Source organism: Haliotis rufescens, unplaced genomic scaffold (genome assembly GCF_023055435.1).
Source record: "Haliotis rufescens isolate VD_foot unplaced genomic scaffold, xgHalRufe1.0.p SCAF_15, whole genome shotgun sequence".
Classification (NCBI taxonomy): Eukaryota; Metazoa; Mollusca; class Gastropoda; order Lepetellida; family Haliotidae; genus Haliotis; species Haliotis rufescens.
In genome coordinates, this window is record NW_025963835.1 from 24,194,621 (window position 1) to 24,208,679 (window position 14,059).

Sequence of the window (14,059 nt, forward strand, 5' to 3'; positions counted from 1 at the left end):
GTGACAGCATATGTAATTTTTTTCTTAAGCTATGCACAACGCGTGGGCCAAGTAGGGGCCCTACTTCAACGACTCTGATCCCGTGGTCCTTGCGCGTCATCACCTCTTCATTGTCAACCATCTTCCCGAGGCAAGTGAGTTAACTGACTATCAAAGTCCAGTTTCCACCCTTGCCGAACTAGGCTGGTATAATGGAGTTACATTTTGGCTGGACTAACGAGTCTATGCATAGTCCAATCAAAATCGCGTTCAGAAATCGAAATCCGGTTCGTAGAGTGTCATACAGATTTCGGTCGACTGCAGGATTTGCAAAGGATGTGCACCGCTAACTCGTTGTCAACATATATTTTCTAAATCTTTCCATGTTTTTAATCAAGGTGCTCACGTGATTTGATGTCCTTCGCAATGTAAGACACGTTTTATCACAATATAGATCTTGATTATCGATCAGATCGTCTTGACTGGGCGCCACCGCTTTGTTAGAAACAAATTCAAGTGATACGAGAGGTTGAATCTGATTGGTCAATAGGAAAGGCATAGAAAGGACATAACTCGTAATAGCCACTGGTGGCGCTACGATCGAGCCCAGGAATTCCAGCCTAGTTCGGCAAGGGTGGAAACTGGACTTTCAAAGTCAGTTAAGTCTCTTGCCTCGGGAAGATGTTGTCAACCAACACCGTGGGACCCTTACCACCCACTCTGACAAATGAAACACGTTTGGCATGTCGATCACAAAGTTTTATTTGATGATATCAATGGCCGTGAGATGGAACACAGTTGGTGTAGAGCTGAAACATTCGAAGTGTTAACACATCTCAGTGGATAAAAGATGGCACAGTTCTATTTTTTCAAACATATAGTTATTAATCTGAACACCATTTAGGTACTGGTCATTAATTATGGGGACGAGGTCATAAACAAATGTTCCATGTATTGGTTGTTGGTTAGTTGGTTTGTTGTTTAACGCCGCACTCAGCAATATTCCAGCTATATGACGGCGGTCTGTAAATAATCGAGTCTGGACCAGACAATCCAGTGATTAATACCATGAGCATCGATCCACGCAATTGACATCGATGACATGCATCAACCAAGTCAGCGAGCCTGATCACCCGATCCCGTTAGTCGCCTTTTACGACAAGTATAGTCACCTTTTACGGCAAGCATGGGTTGCTGAAGACCTATTCTACCCCGGAATCTTCACGGGTCCCTTGTATTGGAGGGGGAGATAAATTTGTCATGAAATGAGTGTGTGTGTGTATCAGCAAAATATGATATAGTCCATTGACCAATCGGTAGCCTTGTGGTTAACGCGTTCTCTCGTCACGCCAAAGACCCGGGTCCGATTCCGAACGTGTGAAGCCCATTTCAGGTGTCCCCTGCCGTGATATTGCTGGAATATTGCTAAAAGCGGCGAAAAACAATGCTCACTAAAGGACCAATCTCACCCCACACCCCACACGTACCCAATATAAATGAGCAGTCCCTAAGTTTTCGGGCAACAGAAGTCTTCTAGTCTTTGCAGTGAAATTCAGTGATTTTTGAATATAATTACATATTCTATCATGAAATTTAGGAACTTTGTTATTCAGTCAATTGAGAATAGTCATAAAGGTCGTTTTGGGGTCCAGTGTGTTGAGAATAATACGTTTTACTGGACACGTTCGGCCATTTTGAGAGATGTGTACGATTTCTTTCTTTGGTTACGGATTTTCAGCCGCCTTTAAGACGCCTGTCCAAAACAGCACACTGCATCTTGCAATGATTAGTTTCATAAGTAAATGACATTTTAGTTTCCAAAGTTACCCAAACTACTACAGTAGAACACGGATAGAGCGAACAAACGGATGCAACTGTTACAAAATCCCCGATTTATCGCCTATATATTATCATATTTATCAAATTTACGCACTTAACAAACTCTCTACAGTGAACTAACGTATAAAGCGAACTGATATCTGCTCCCCGACAAGCGAAAACACCACTAATTAGTGATGTGTTTTGTGAACAGAGAAATTCCATGTTTGTTGAGATGTGGCCCAAGATGTCGGTCTAGTCGTTCTCACATTCCTTACTATTTTCTCTTCCCCACAGTCCTTACTTTTTTCCCTTCCTCACAGTCCTTACTATTTTCCCTCCCTCACAGTCCTTACTATTTTCCCTCCCTCACAGTCCTTACTATTTTCCCTTCCTCACAGTCCTTACTATTTTCCCTTCTTCACAGTCCTTACTATTTTCCCTTCCCCACAGTCCTTACTATTTTCCCTCCCTCACAGTCCTTACTTTTTTCCCTTCCTCACAGTCCTTACTATTTTCCCTCCCTCACAGTCCTTACTATTTTCCCTCCCTCACAGTCCTTACTTTTTTCCCTTCCTCACAGTCCTTACTATTTTCCCTTCCTCACAATCCTTACTATTTTCACTTCCTCACAGACCTTACTGTAATGCAACAGCCATAAATCAAGCTACTCTAGATTTTCCACGGGTTCCGAATTTCCATCTGACTTGGGTTGTTTTTTGTATCTCACTGGGATTCCTTTCTTAAATGTTGTTGCTTGTTTCTATCAACATTATACATTTTCAGAGACCAAGCGTTGCTCTGACGTGGCCCCAGCGAAGGCAATTATTCAGGTTGCCATAACCCATTATAGAACTTCTATTTTCGGTAAATTTTCGATATTGGTTTCTTATTTTCGATGTTTAGGAAATGCTTTCGGAATCTTTTTTGGGTGTGTTTTTACATTAAACACTACAGCTACCCGCGGCTTTTAATTTTTCTGCTTCAAACTATCATGGCGGATAGGTATCCGGCAACTGCATGTGTATCACTGGAATAGTGTATTGTCACGTGACTTACGTTGGTTAAGTAGGTCTGGAACTCTGCAACAGAGACTCGCCCATCTCCTGCAACACATAAACCGATGTCAAGGGTTAAAGAGAGGGGAGACAACTCATTTCTTCGCACACACCATCCATCTGTCTGTTTCAGAGACTGTCAAGTCCAAAGTGTTCACAGGTTCTGAAACTGGCGACAAAGGAACAACGAAAGAACATGTGTGTTCTGTGTGGGTTTTCATTTGTACGAAACGAAATTTCCGAATTGAGGGGGTAAAGATATGGAGCAGAATAGCTTTAGAAAGCTGACATCTGATTGGCTAAGAACCAACAAATCCTTCATTTTGATTGGGCGGTGAAAGTACCCTCAAGGTTCACTTGACGTGACCTGCTATGGATGTTTTCTTAGATCTTCACGCAGAGAGGTATCGTATCGGAGAAAAAGATGTTATTTTAATGCGATTGTGTTCTAAAGGTACGAATTTGTTTAAAACGTTCCGTTGGGTACATATTTGTAAATCTTATTGTTGTACACTTTTAAAGTCCCCATTGAATAAATTCATTAATTTTACCAGGAGATTTACGACAAAAGACAACCGCCCCTTCTCGACCCATCCCGTAACCTGAAAGCGTGAATGAATGAATGAATGAATGAATGAATGAATGAATGAACCCCCACCGTCAGTATCGAGACCTTTGTCCAAAGCGACGATGTCACTGTCGGTGAGTTTCAGGTCGTCGTTGACATCGAAGTGGTGGAAGAGGTAGCCGGCAAAGTCGGGATCGTCGTGGTACCGCTGATGCCATTGTTTCACAAACTCATCCTCGCTGACATCGCCGCTCACTGAAACATCATCATCAACAGCCTGTCAAGCGAATATGTTTTCGCAAAACCCGAGGCAAAATGATCTTTTCAAGCATTTTCTGAACAAATTGTTTTTTTAAATATTACCGCGAATACTGTGCTAAGTCAGTGTAAGATTTCTGTTAGTTTATTTTTCATTTTTTTAATTCATTTCAGAAGGAATTTGCATTTTCGCATGTTCAGCATGTATGTTATCGCATACATTGTCAGGATGAATTTGTGACGGAGTTGCATTCTGACAATATGCATACAATATATTACACGGCTAAATGTTCGTATTTCTTGACATATGGCATGGGCAGTATATTGGCCGGGGCATGAATATATATGCGCATATACATGTATACGTACCTAGCAACTGTTTCTTATTACAGTATTTCAAATAGTTGTATTGGCAATATTTCCTCAAACGTTGCAATACAGCTGTTCTTTCTGGGAACTAAATCACTTGAACAAGATCTTTTATCATTCTTAAGAATATATTCAAGTTATGTTTATTGTTTTCAACACTACAGATATACATTTAAGATATATCTTTTTGAACTAATATTATTCAAGAACTAATAAGTTTATTGTTGTTTAACACCGCACTCAGCAATTTTCCAGCATTATGATGACGGTTTGTAAAAAATGGAGTCTGGGCCGGACAATCCAGTGGTTGACATCATGAGCATCGATCTATGTAACTGGAATACGATGACATGCATCAACCAAATCAACTAGTCTGACCACCCAATCCCGTTTGTACATTCTTACGACAAGCATGGGTTGCTGAAGATCAATTCTAACCCGGATCTTCAGTTGAGGTAAGAGACTGAGAGTTTGAGGTGGTGACGTCACTTTCGAAACGACGCTACGGTGTCGAATGGGCCCAGGGTATTAATCCTAATCGATATACCATACGCTGAAAGTTTTGTCAGAGACGTAATATCGCAACACAACATGCTTTATATATTTCAGGACAAGTTTGATTTGTGTAAAACCTGAGGCAAAAATTAAATTACGTCCAGAATATATATTGGTCAGCCTTTTTTGGATGCAATCAACAAGGGCAAAGTCCAGTGTGGAGTCCCTGGCCTCTAATTGAGGGTTTATGGTTCTGCTTCTCAAAGGACATAGGACGGAGTGAATGAGTTTGGTTTAGCGTCACTTAAACAGAATTCCAGTCATATCACGGCATGTGGGTTTAATGTCATGGCAAAGCCCGAAGTGTTTCATGTCTTGGACGGTTTCCACTTCGGTGAAACCCACGAGCACGGTTATGGTGCTGAAAAACCCAGAAACATAATCGGGGCAAACCGGAATTCGAACCAACGACCTTAGATTTCTGGCGTGCCCAAGGGACGCAACTATGCTCAGTGAATTAAGCGACTGGGCCACCCTTGCCCCCTGAGAATAGGATGTCAAAATAGGACGATGCAGGTCACCTAGCGTTAAGGGATGTTATATTTATTTCCTAAGTTTCGTAACATATGTTTGAAACTAATCAAGTCTGGCTCAGGTAAATCAGTAAAAGAAAGCCGAGCCGAACCAACATATTCATGCTAGTCTACGCCATCCCCCCGAGGCAAGAGAGTTAACTGACTTTCAAAGTCCAGTTTCCACCCTTGCCGAACTAGGCTGGAATTCCTGGGCTCGATCGTAGCGCCACCGGTGGCTATTACGAGTTATGTCCCTTCTATGCCTCTCCTATGGACCAATCAGATTCCACCTCTCGTATCACTTGCATTTGCTTCAAACAAAACTACGGCGACCAGTCAAGACGATCTGATCAATAATCAAGATCTATATATTGTAATAAAACGTGTCTTACATCGCGAAGTGCATCAAAACACGTGAGCACCTTGATTTAAAACATGAACAGATTTAGAAAATATCTGTTGGCAACGAGTTAGCGGTGCACATGCTTTGCAAATCCTTCAATCGACCGAAATCTGCATGATAGTTTACGAACCGGATTTCGATTTCTGAACGCGATTTTGGTTGGACTATGCATAGACTCGTTAGTCCAGCCAAAATGGAACTCCATAATACCAGCCTAGTTCGGCAAGGGTGGAAACTGGACTTTTATAGTCAGTTAACGCTCTTGCCTCGGGAAGATGGTCAACGCTTACAACAAACATAGGTAACGGATACCAACGCTTATCCGAATCCTCACGCAGGTATATAATAAGAAGCGTCTCTTACTGTCCTTGTCATACTTCGTGACAAACTCAGTCTTGACCTCGGTCGGCTCAACAATGCCGTCTCCATCTTTCTCCATGTCGGCGATGACGCTGGTGATCACCTGGTTCGCCTCCAGCTGTTGTTGGTTGTTGTGGATGCAGGAGTGGTTGTGAGAGTGGCCATCGTTATGGTCCTGTCTGAACGCAGAGAAGCCTTTGATGAGCTTGGGCATTTTTCAGTTTTAAAGAGAACTGGGAGGTTAACCTGACTTTAAACTTGAAACCCTTGAACTGGGGCATGGTGCTGACAAACTAACAATCTTAATCAGGGCTAATATGGGATTTTTACGCACGACTACCGGATCATGACGCAGCCAAGGGACGCAACTGTTCAACGTATTGCGGCACCAGAAACCAATACGGCTCAGACAAAGAACCAATAAAGTAACTCGATCTTCGTACCGACGGAGAAAGTTTAGTGAAAGGTATTTAACTTAAAGTTCTGGGAGTCTTCGAAATGAAACAGAGGGTATCAAGCAAGTGTGTTTTGAGATGGTAAATAGCAGGTATTGGGAATAAGAACTGTATTTAGAGAGCTGTAATTCCCGATAATACTATTCGCCCAGATCTAATATACTAGCTTATACCACCCATCCATATTCTGTACCTGATCTGATACTATCTTATACCACTAACGCATCAAGTGCTTTGATCTGATATTCAAGCTTATACTATCCATAAACTGCATTTGATCTGACATTCTAGCTCATATTAGACCGCCCCGTGGCCTAATGGTAGAACGTCCGCCCGGAGAGCGGAAGGTCCAGGGTTCGATCCCCGGCCGCGTCATAAAAAAAGACGTTAATAGATGGTATTTGTTGTTACCCTGTCTGGCGCTCGGCATTAAGGGGCTAAAACAAGAACTGGTCGGCTCGGAGTCAGTATACTGTGTCTGAGTGGGGTATTCATGTTAAACCGCGGCATGGTATCTCAGTGGGCTAGCACTATAAATCGGCATCAGCACCGGACTAGTACAAGCAGCCACACAAACACACAAGTACATGCACGTCGCTATATAAGTGCAATAATCTTGGACGCGACGTTAAACCCCATTTCACCTGACCTCACCACCTCATACTACACACCCACAATCTACACCTAATATACTAGTTAATTCCACTCACCCATAAGTTGAATCTCATCTTATATACTATCTTATACCATCCACCCATATTCTGTACCTGATCTGATTTACTTTCTTATACCACTCACCCGTAAACAGCCACGGTTCCAATTAAAAGAAGGAAAGCTATCATGGTTCTGAAAAGCAAATACACACGTTTCAGTTTGAACAACATTTAGCAGATTCACAGAACCCAGTACGGCTGGAGTTTGATAACGCCCAGTCGATACAGAGAGTACCATGTCTGGACAGAGCACCCGGTGTTGGGTGAGTTTGACAGCATACAGTACATACAGAGAGTAACAGGTCTGGACAGAGCACCCGGTGTTGGATAAGTTTGACAGCACACAGCACATACAGAGAGTAACAGGTATGGACAGAGCACCCGGTGTTGGGTACGTTTGACAGCATACAATACGTACAGACAGTAAGAGGTCTGGACAGGGCACCTGGTGTTGGAGGAGTTTGATAGCACACAGTACATAAAGAGAGTACAATGTCTGGACAGGGCACCTGGTGTTGGAGGAGTTTGATAGCACACAGTACATACAGAGAGTAACAGATCTCGACAGAACACCTAGTTTTGGATGAGTTTGATAGCGCCCGGTGGATACAGAAAGTACCAAGTCTGGACAGAGCATCTGGTGTTGGAGGAGTTTGAAGACCCCGGTATATACACGGAGTATCAGCACTGGACAGGGAACCTGTTGGGGGAGGTTTGTCATTAACGATAGGTACAGTAACAGGCAAGCGTTGATGTTGCACAAAGCCATATTGTCGCTTGGACTGCAAAGGGGGGCCTGAACAGAACACCTTATTGAAAAAGTTGCCGGCATGGAAACCTTACCTTGGCAGGAGTACAGCTAGTGTTCCGCAAGGCTGTCTGGCTGATAATACGTACAAGCGGACACGATAATTCTTACATAAGGTGTGTACTGGGTGACGTGGATGCCAAGGAGTGTCGTTGTATAACAATAACATTTTTAACACCTGTGTCTTTCACAGGGTTTTTGGTTGGCCTCTCTTGCCGACGAGAACTGTTGAGGTGTTAGAGATGTGACGGGTTCTGGGAATACAAGAACTAGCAAGTGTTGACAGTACACGTGGCATTAGAGGAGGTGACGAGGTCTGGGTATATGCAAGAACTAGCAAGTGTTGACAGTACAGGTGGTGTTAGAGGTGGTGACGAGGGTTGGGTATATACAAGAACTAGCAAGTATTGACAGTACACGTGGTGTTAGAGGTGGTGACGAGGGCTGGGTATATTGTTGACAGTACACATGGTGTTAGAGGAGGTGACGAGGTCTGGGTATATACAAGAACTAGCAAGCGTTGACAGTACACTTGGTGTTAGAGGTGGTGACGAGGGCTGGGTATATACAAGAACTAGCAAGTGTTGACAGTACAGGTGGTGTTAGAGGTGGTGACTAGGGTTGGGTATATACAAGAACTAGCAACTATTGACAGTACACGTGGTGTTAGAGGTGGTGACGAGGGTTGGGTATATACAAGAACTAGCAAGTGTTGACAGTACAGGTGGTGTTAGAGTTCGTGACGAGGTCTGGGTATATACCAGAACTAGCAAGTGTTGACAGTACACGTGGTGTAGGAGGTAGTGACGAGGGTTTGGTATATACAAGAACTATCAAGTATTGACAGTACACGTGGTGTTAGAGGTGGTGACGAGGGTTGGGCATATACAAGAACTAGCAAGTGTTGACAGTACACGTGGTGTTAGAGGTGGTGACGAGGGCTTGGTCGATACAAGAACTAGCAAGTGTTGACAGTACAGGTGGTGTTAGAGGTGGTGACGAGGTCTGGGTATATACAAGAACTAGCAAGTGTTGACAGTACAGGTGGTGTTAGAGGTGGTGACGAGGGCTGGGTATATTGTTGACAGTACACATGGTGTTAGAGGAGGTGACGAGGTCTGGGTATATACAAGAACTAGCAAGCGTTGACAGTACAGGTGGTGTTAGAGGTGGTGACGAGGGCTGGGTATATACAAGAACTAGCAAATATTGACAGTACACGTGGTGTTAGAGGTGGTGACGAGGGTTGGGTATATACAAAAACTAGCAAGTGTTGACAGTACACGTGGTATTAGAGGAGGTGACGAGGTCTGGGTATTTACAAGAACTAGCAAGTGTTAACAGGACAGGTTGTTAGAAGGGATGACGAGGTCTGGGTATATACAAGAACTAGCAAGTGTTGACAGCACACGTGGTGCTGGAGGTGGTCACGAGTGCTCGGCTGTACTTGAAGTGAAAAGGTTACATTAGATGTTCCACTGGAAGTATTATCTCTTATGAAATGTGTTGGAAAGGAGTGCTGCGTGGCCTACTCTAGTTCACAGCTGTTTGATTGCCTCACACACTGTCGCGAGCAGAGGTCATGGACTACATGTTTAGATAAAAGCAAATGTTGAAACACCATCTTTGTAGTGTGGGACACGAAACGTGGTATTGGAGGATGATGCGAAGCTTCTGTATATACAAGACGTGTCGATACACTGAGTGAGTGAATGAGTGAGTGAGTGAGTGAGTGAGTGAGTGGGTTGGTGGGTGGGTGGGTGGGTGGATGAGTGAGTGAGTGAGTGAGTGAGTGTGTGTGTGAGTGAGTGAGTGAGTGAGTGAGTGAGTGAGTGAGTGAGTGAGTGAGTGAATTGGGTTTAACGCCGCTTTTAACTGTATTTCAGTTATATCACGGCATGCCAGCTTAAGGGTGGGAGGAAAGCCCGAAGTGATGCAGGTCTCAGACGTTTACCACTTCGGTGAAACCCACGAGCACGGGTATGGTGCTGACAAACCTAGAAACATAATCGGGGCGAACCGGGATTCGAACCCACAATCATAGGTTTCTGGCGTGCCCAAAGGACGCAACTCTGCACAGCGAATCGCGGCTCCTTAGACGACTGGGCCACCTGTGCCCCCTGATAGAGTGATAGAGTGAGATTTCTCAGTTCGCTATACACGTCACTAATTAGTGATAGATGGGTTTTTCGGTCATCATATATCAGTTCGCTGTATCCGTTAGTTCGCTGTAGAAAGTTCGTTTTATACGTAAATTTTATATGATATTATATAGGAGATAAATCGGGTATTTTGTAACAGTTTGTTGTAACAGTTTGTTGAATCCGTTTGTTCGCTATATCCGTTTGTTCGCAATATCCGTGTTCTAATGTATTCCTACTGCATCACTATAAGACCTGAGTATTATAGGCCTAGTTATCGTCCCGTTCGGATTTCGTCCCACGCAACATTGGAGAGGCGACAAAATGTATCGGGAGGTCAGGCTCGGTGATTTGGTTGATACCATGTCATCGTATCCTGTCTGCGAGGACGTTGATCATAATATCAAATACCGATGCTCATGATGTCAATCACTGGCTTGTCTGGTCCAGATTCGACCATTACAGACCCCCTTCATATACTTAGAGTATTGACGAGTGCGGCGCTAAACAGGCAAACAAACTAAAACAAAGAGAACTAAATCAACATTGCTAGAAGCGCTCGTTATATCTCTAAGACGTGTCCAGTCTGTGTAGTGTTGGCTGCAGATATAGTTGGTGTCATGATGAGGTTGTGTTGTGCATGCAGGTCATCCTCAATTATCCAGGGTACTATATATCCATCCTTTGTGATATATACCCTGGACCCATTCACCATCAACGTTTCGTTTCGGAAGTGACGTCACCATATCAATCTCACCGTATCACAAATCAGCACATAATTTTTCTCTCTTATGAGAGTAATTTGATTGGAGAGATATTTTTAGTGTCATTGTAGGATATATCCAACTAGATGGAGATATAATACACGCTTTAAGTAGCTTTAAGTTAAACATAATAGAACTTATCGTTGTACCCACGGAAGAATGTGTACTCGACAAATATACTGAACCGCAAAGGAAACGTCACCATGGATAGATATATGAGAAACCTCATTTGTCCAAACACTGTAAACATACTTTGAGACATATTTAAAAGATGAAACTTGGCAAAACTGATCATCAAGGTTGAAATTAATGTCTCAAATGTTCTTAAAGTGAAACACAACTTCTAGTCTCTGAGAAGATGGCCTCACAAGTCAGTATCTCGTGTGTCCGCCATGTGCATTGATGACTGCCGTGCAACGTCGATACATGGAATGGTTGAGGCGGTTGATGAAGGCCATAGGCACTTTAGCCCACACTCTGAGGAACGCCTGACGCAGTTCAGCTGCAGATGTCGCCCTTGGTCGGACGTCATTCAGCCGTCTTTGAAGCTCGTCCCACAGGTGCTCAATGGGATTTAAGTCGGGACTGAGGGCAGACCACTGCATGGTTTTGAGGCCATTCTGCTGGAGAAAGTCTCGTGTTACTCTCCCAGTGTGGGCACGGGCGTTGTTATGCTGAAACTCGTGGTTGCGGCGACGTGCGAAATGAGGTATGGCGTGTGGTCTCAAGACTTGATCAATGTACCGAGCTGCTGTGACACCATTGCCTCTCCCTGGACCGTTGTTCTGGAAGACCACAGGGCCGACCTTCTGTGCAAGACCAATTCCACTCCACACCATGATGCTCTGACCACCCCACGAGCCTCTCTCAATAACACAGCGTCGCCAGACTCCCTCTCTGCCATCTGCTGTTGAGATAGTGTAACGACTGTCGTCTGAGAAGAGGACTCTTCTCCATTGCTGGTGGCGCCATTGCTGGTGCTGTGTTGCCCACTGAAGACGGTCCCGGCGATGACGTGGTGTCAGAATGGGTCCTCGGTGTGACCTGTGACAGTGGAGGTGTCTTCTCGTCAATCGTCGACGCACGGTGTCCGCAATAATGTGTCGCTTGTGTGTCCCCATGGTCTGTCGAGCAGTTTCCGCAGCAGTAACAGAGCGATCTTGAAGATGCTGTCGTACAATCTGACGATGCTGACGTCGGGCGGTGACCCTTGGTCTTCCACTACGTGGTCTGTCATCTGTTGTGTTGGTGGTCTGGTACCGTTGCTGGAGCCTGTATATGGTCCTTACGTGGACTTGAAATGTATTGGCTACTTGCAATCGTCCAAGGTCTTGGTGTCGCTGATTTCTTGTCAATCTTGGCATGTGGTAGCAATTCAATAACGAACCAATGTTATCCGATCTGGCTGGATTTTTGTTGGGCAAGAAATGGGGGAACGCATGTGCATTTCAATTTGCACGGAACTCACGTTACCATGACCGTTGCCGTGATGCGTTTGGGCGATCGGTTTTATTGTCATCTGCTTTGTATTTTTATTATCAATTTCATTTTTCCGGACAAGGTAATGTTATATTTTTTAAAATAAAAAATTACCCAGATATTTAAATGACAACTTTTCATGCAATGTTACTTGGGGTGACGTTTCTTTTGCGGTTCAGTATATTAATGTTTTAATATTCGTCAAATTGATATAAAATCAATATTTACGGACCCTGCAACAGTGTTATAAACAAAACTCAGCTGTGTGTACGTCTCTGGCTATTCCCATGTTACCAGGGGGCGGTCGGGTAGCCTAGTGGTTAAAGCGTTCGCTCGTCACGCCGAAGACCCGGGTTCGATTCCCGACATGGGTACAATGTGTGAAGCCCATTTCTGGTGTCCCCCGCCGTGATATTGCTGGAATATTGCTAAAAGCGGCGTAAAACCATACTCACTCACTCACTCACCCATGTTACCAGAAACTAATCATCATGCAGTCTTTAATCAAAACTTGATCCTGGACCAGGCAACCGGAATTAACGGAGTGTCACCTACTCACATGGACTATCTCTGTGTGTTACTAGTTACTTCAACCAATGTCATTTATAAGCAATAGGCCGTGACCATGATAACTGTGTAATGGGTCATAAAAGCTTCACTTAGAACGTGATCGCAGTCTGTACTGCCGGGTCTAACTATCGCATCCCCTCCTTGAGCGTTCTATGTAGAAACCATGAGCGTGTGAGTGTGTGTGAGTGTGAGGGTGTGTGTGAGTGTGTGTGTGTGAGTGTGAGTGTGTGTTTGAGTGTGTGTGTGAGTGCGTGCGCACGCGTGTATGTGTGAGTGTGTGTGTGTGCGTGCGTGCGCACGCGTGTATGTGTGAGTGTGTGTATGTGTGTTTGTTAGTTAATGTGAGTGTGTGTGTATGTGATAGTGTGTATGAGTGCATGAGTGTGAGAGTATGTGTGAATGTGTGTGTGTATGTGTGTGTGCGTGTGAGTGTGTGAGTGAGTGTGTGTATGAGTATGTGCGTGCGTCCGTGCGCACGCGTGTATGTCTGAGTGTGTGTATGTGTGAGTGTGTGTATATGTGTTTGTTAGTTAATGTGTGTGTATGTGTGTGTATGCGCGTGAGTGTATGTGTGAGTGTGTGTGTGAGAGTGTTTGCGTGTGTATGTGTGATTGAGTGTGTTTGTTAGTTAATGTGTGTGTGTGTTAACGTGTGTATTAATGTATGTGTGTGAGAGTATGTGTTATTGTTAATGTGTGAGTGTGTGCGTGAGTGTGCGTATGTTATTGGGTGTTGTGTGTGTGGTGTGTGTGTGTGTGTGTGTGTGTGTGTGTACGGCGTGTGTGAGTGTATGTGTGATTGAGTGTGTATGTGACGTGTGTGTGAGTGTGTCTGAGTGGGAGTGTGTGTTTGTGTAGAGTGTGTGTGTGTACGGCGTGTGAGTGCAAGCGTAATTTAGTATGTCTGTGTGTTTAGTGTGTGTGTGTGAGTGAGTGAGTCTGTGTGTGTTAGTAAGTGTGTTGGTGTGTTTGTTATTGATACGCATCCTGAAAACCTCCACACTTTGTAGACTGTGTTGTCATAAATCCAAAACATGGAAGTGTAATTCTGATTCATAAAAAAACCCACAATTGGTGGCTTTCATTGTAGTATGTAAATGTTTTCTCATGTCCTATCTACGCAGATCCAGTGGTCCAAATATAGGGCCCTCACAACACCGGACCTACGCACGTCATCAGCTCATCTTCATTGTCGACCAACACAGTGGGACCCTTACTACCCACTCTGACAAACAAAACACATTTGG

At 44.1% G+C, this 14,059-nt stretch overlaps 1 protein-coding gene across 1 annotated transcript; it reads right to left on the reverse strand.

The window, feature by feature from the left end:
* Window positions 1–723: 723 nt before the first annotated feature.
* LOC125380093 lies at window positions 724–8,066 on the reverse strand. Its single transcript, XM_048396348.1, has 6 exons — window positions 7,895–8,066; window positions 7,137–7,184; window positions 5,887–6,062; window positions 3,514–3,678; window positions 2,857–2,903; window positions 724–788 (listed from the first exon to the last, which is right to left on the reverse strand). Exons 1-6 carry the CDS (start codon window positions 8,026–8,028, stop codon window positions 753–755), a joined length of 606 nt encoding a protein of 201 aa, XP_048252305.1. The 5' UTR covers window positions 8,029–8,066; the 3' UTR covers window positions 724–752.
* Between the last annotated feature and the right edge of the window lie 5,993 nt (window positions 8,067–14,059).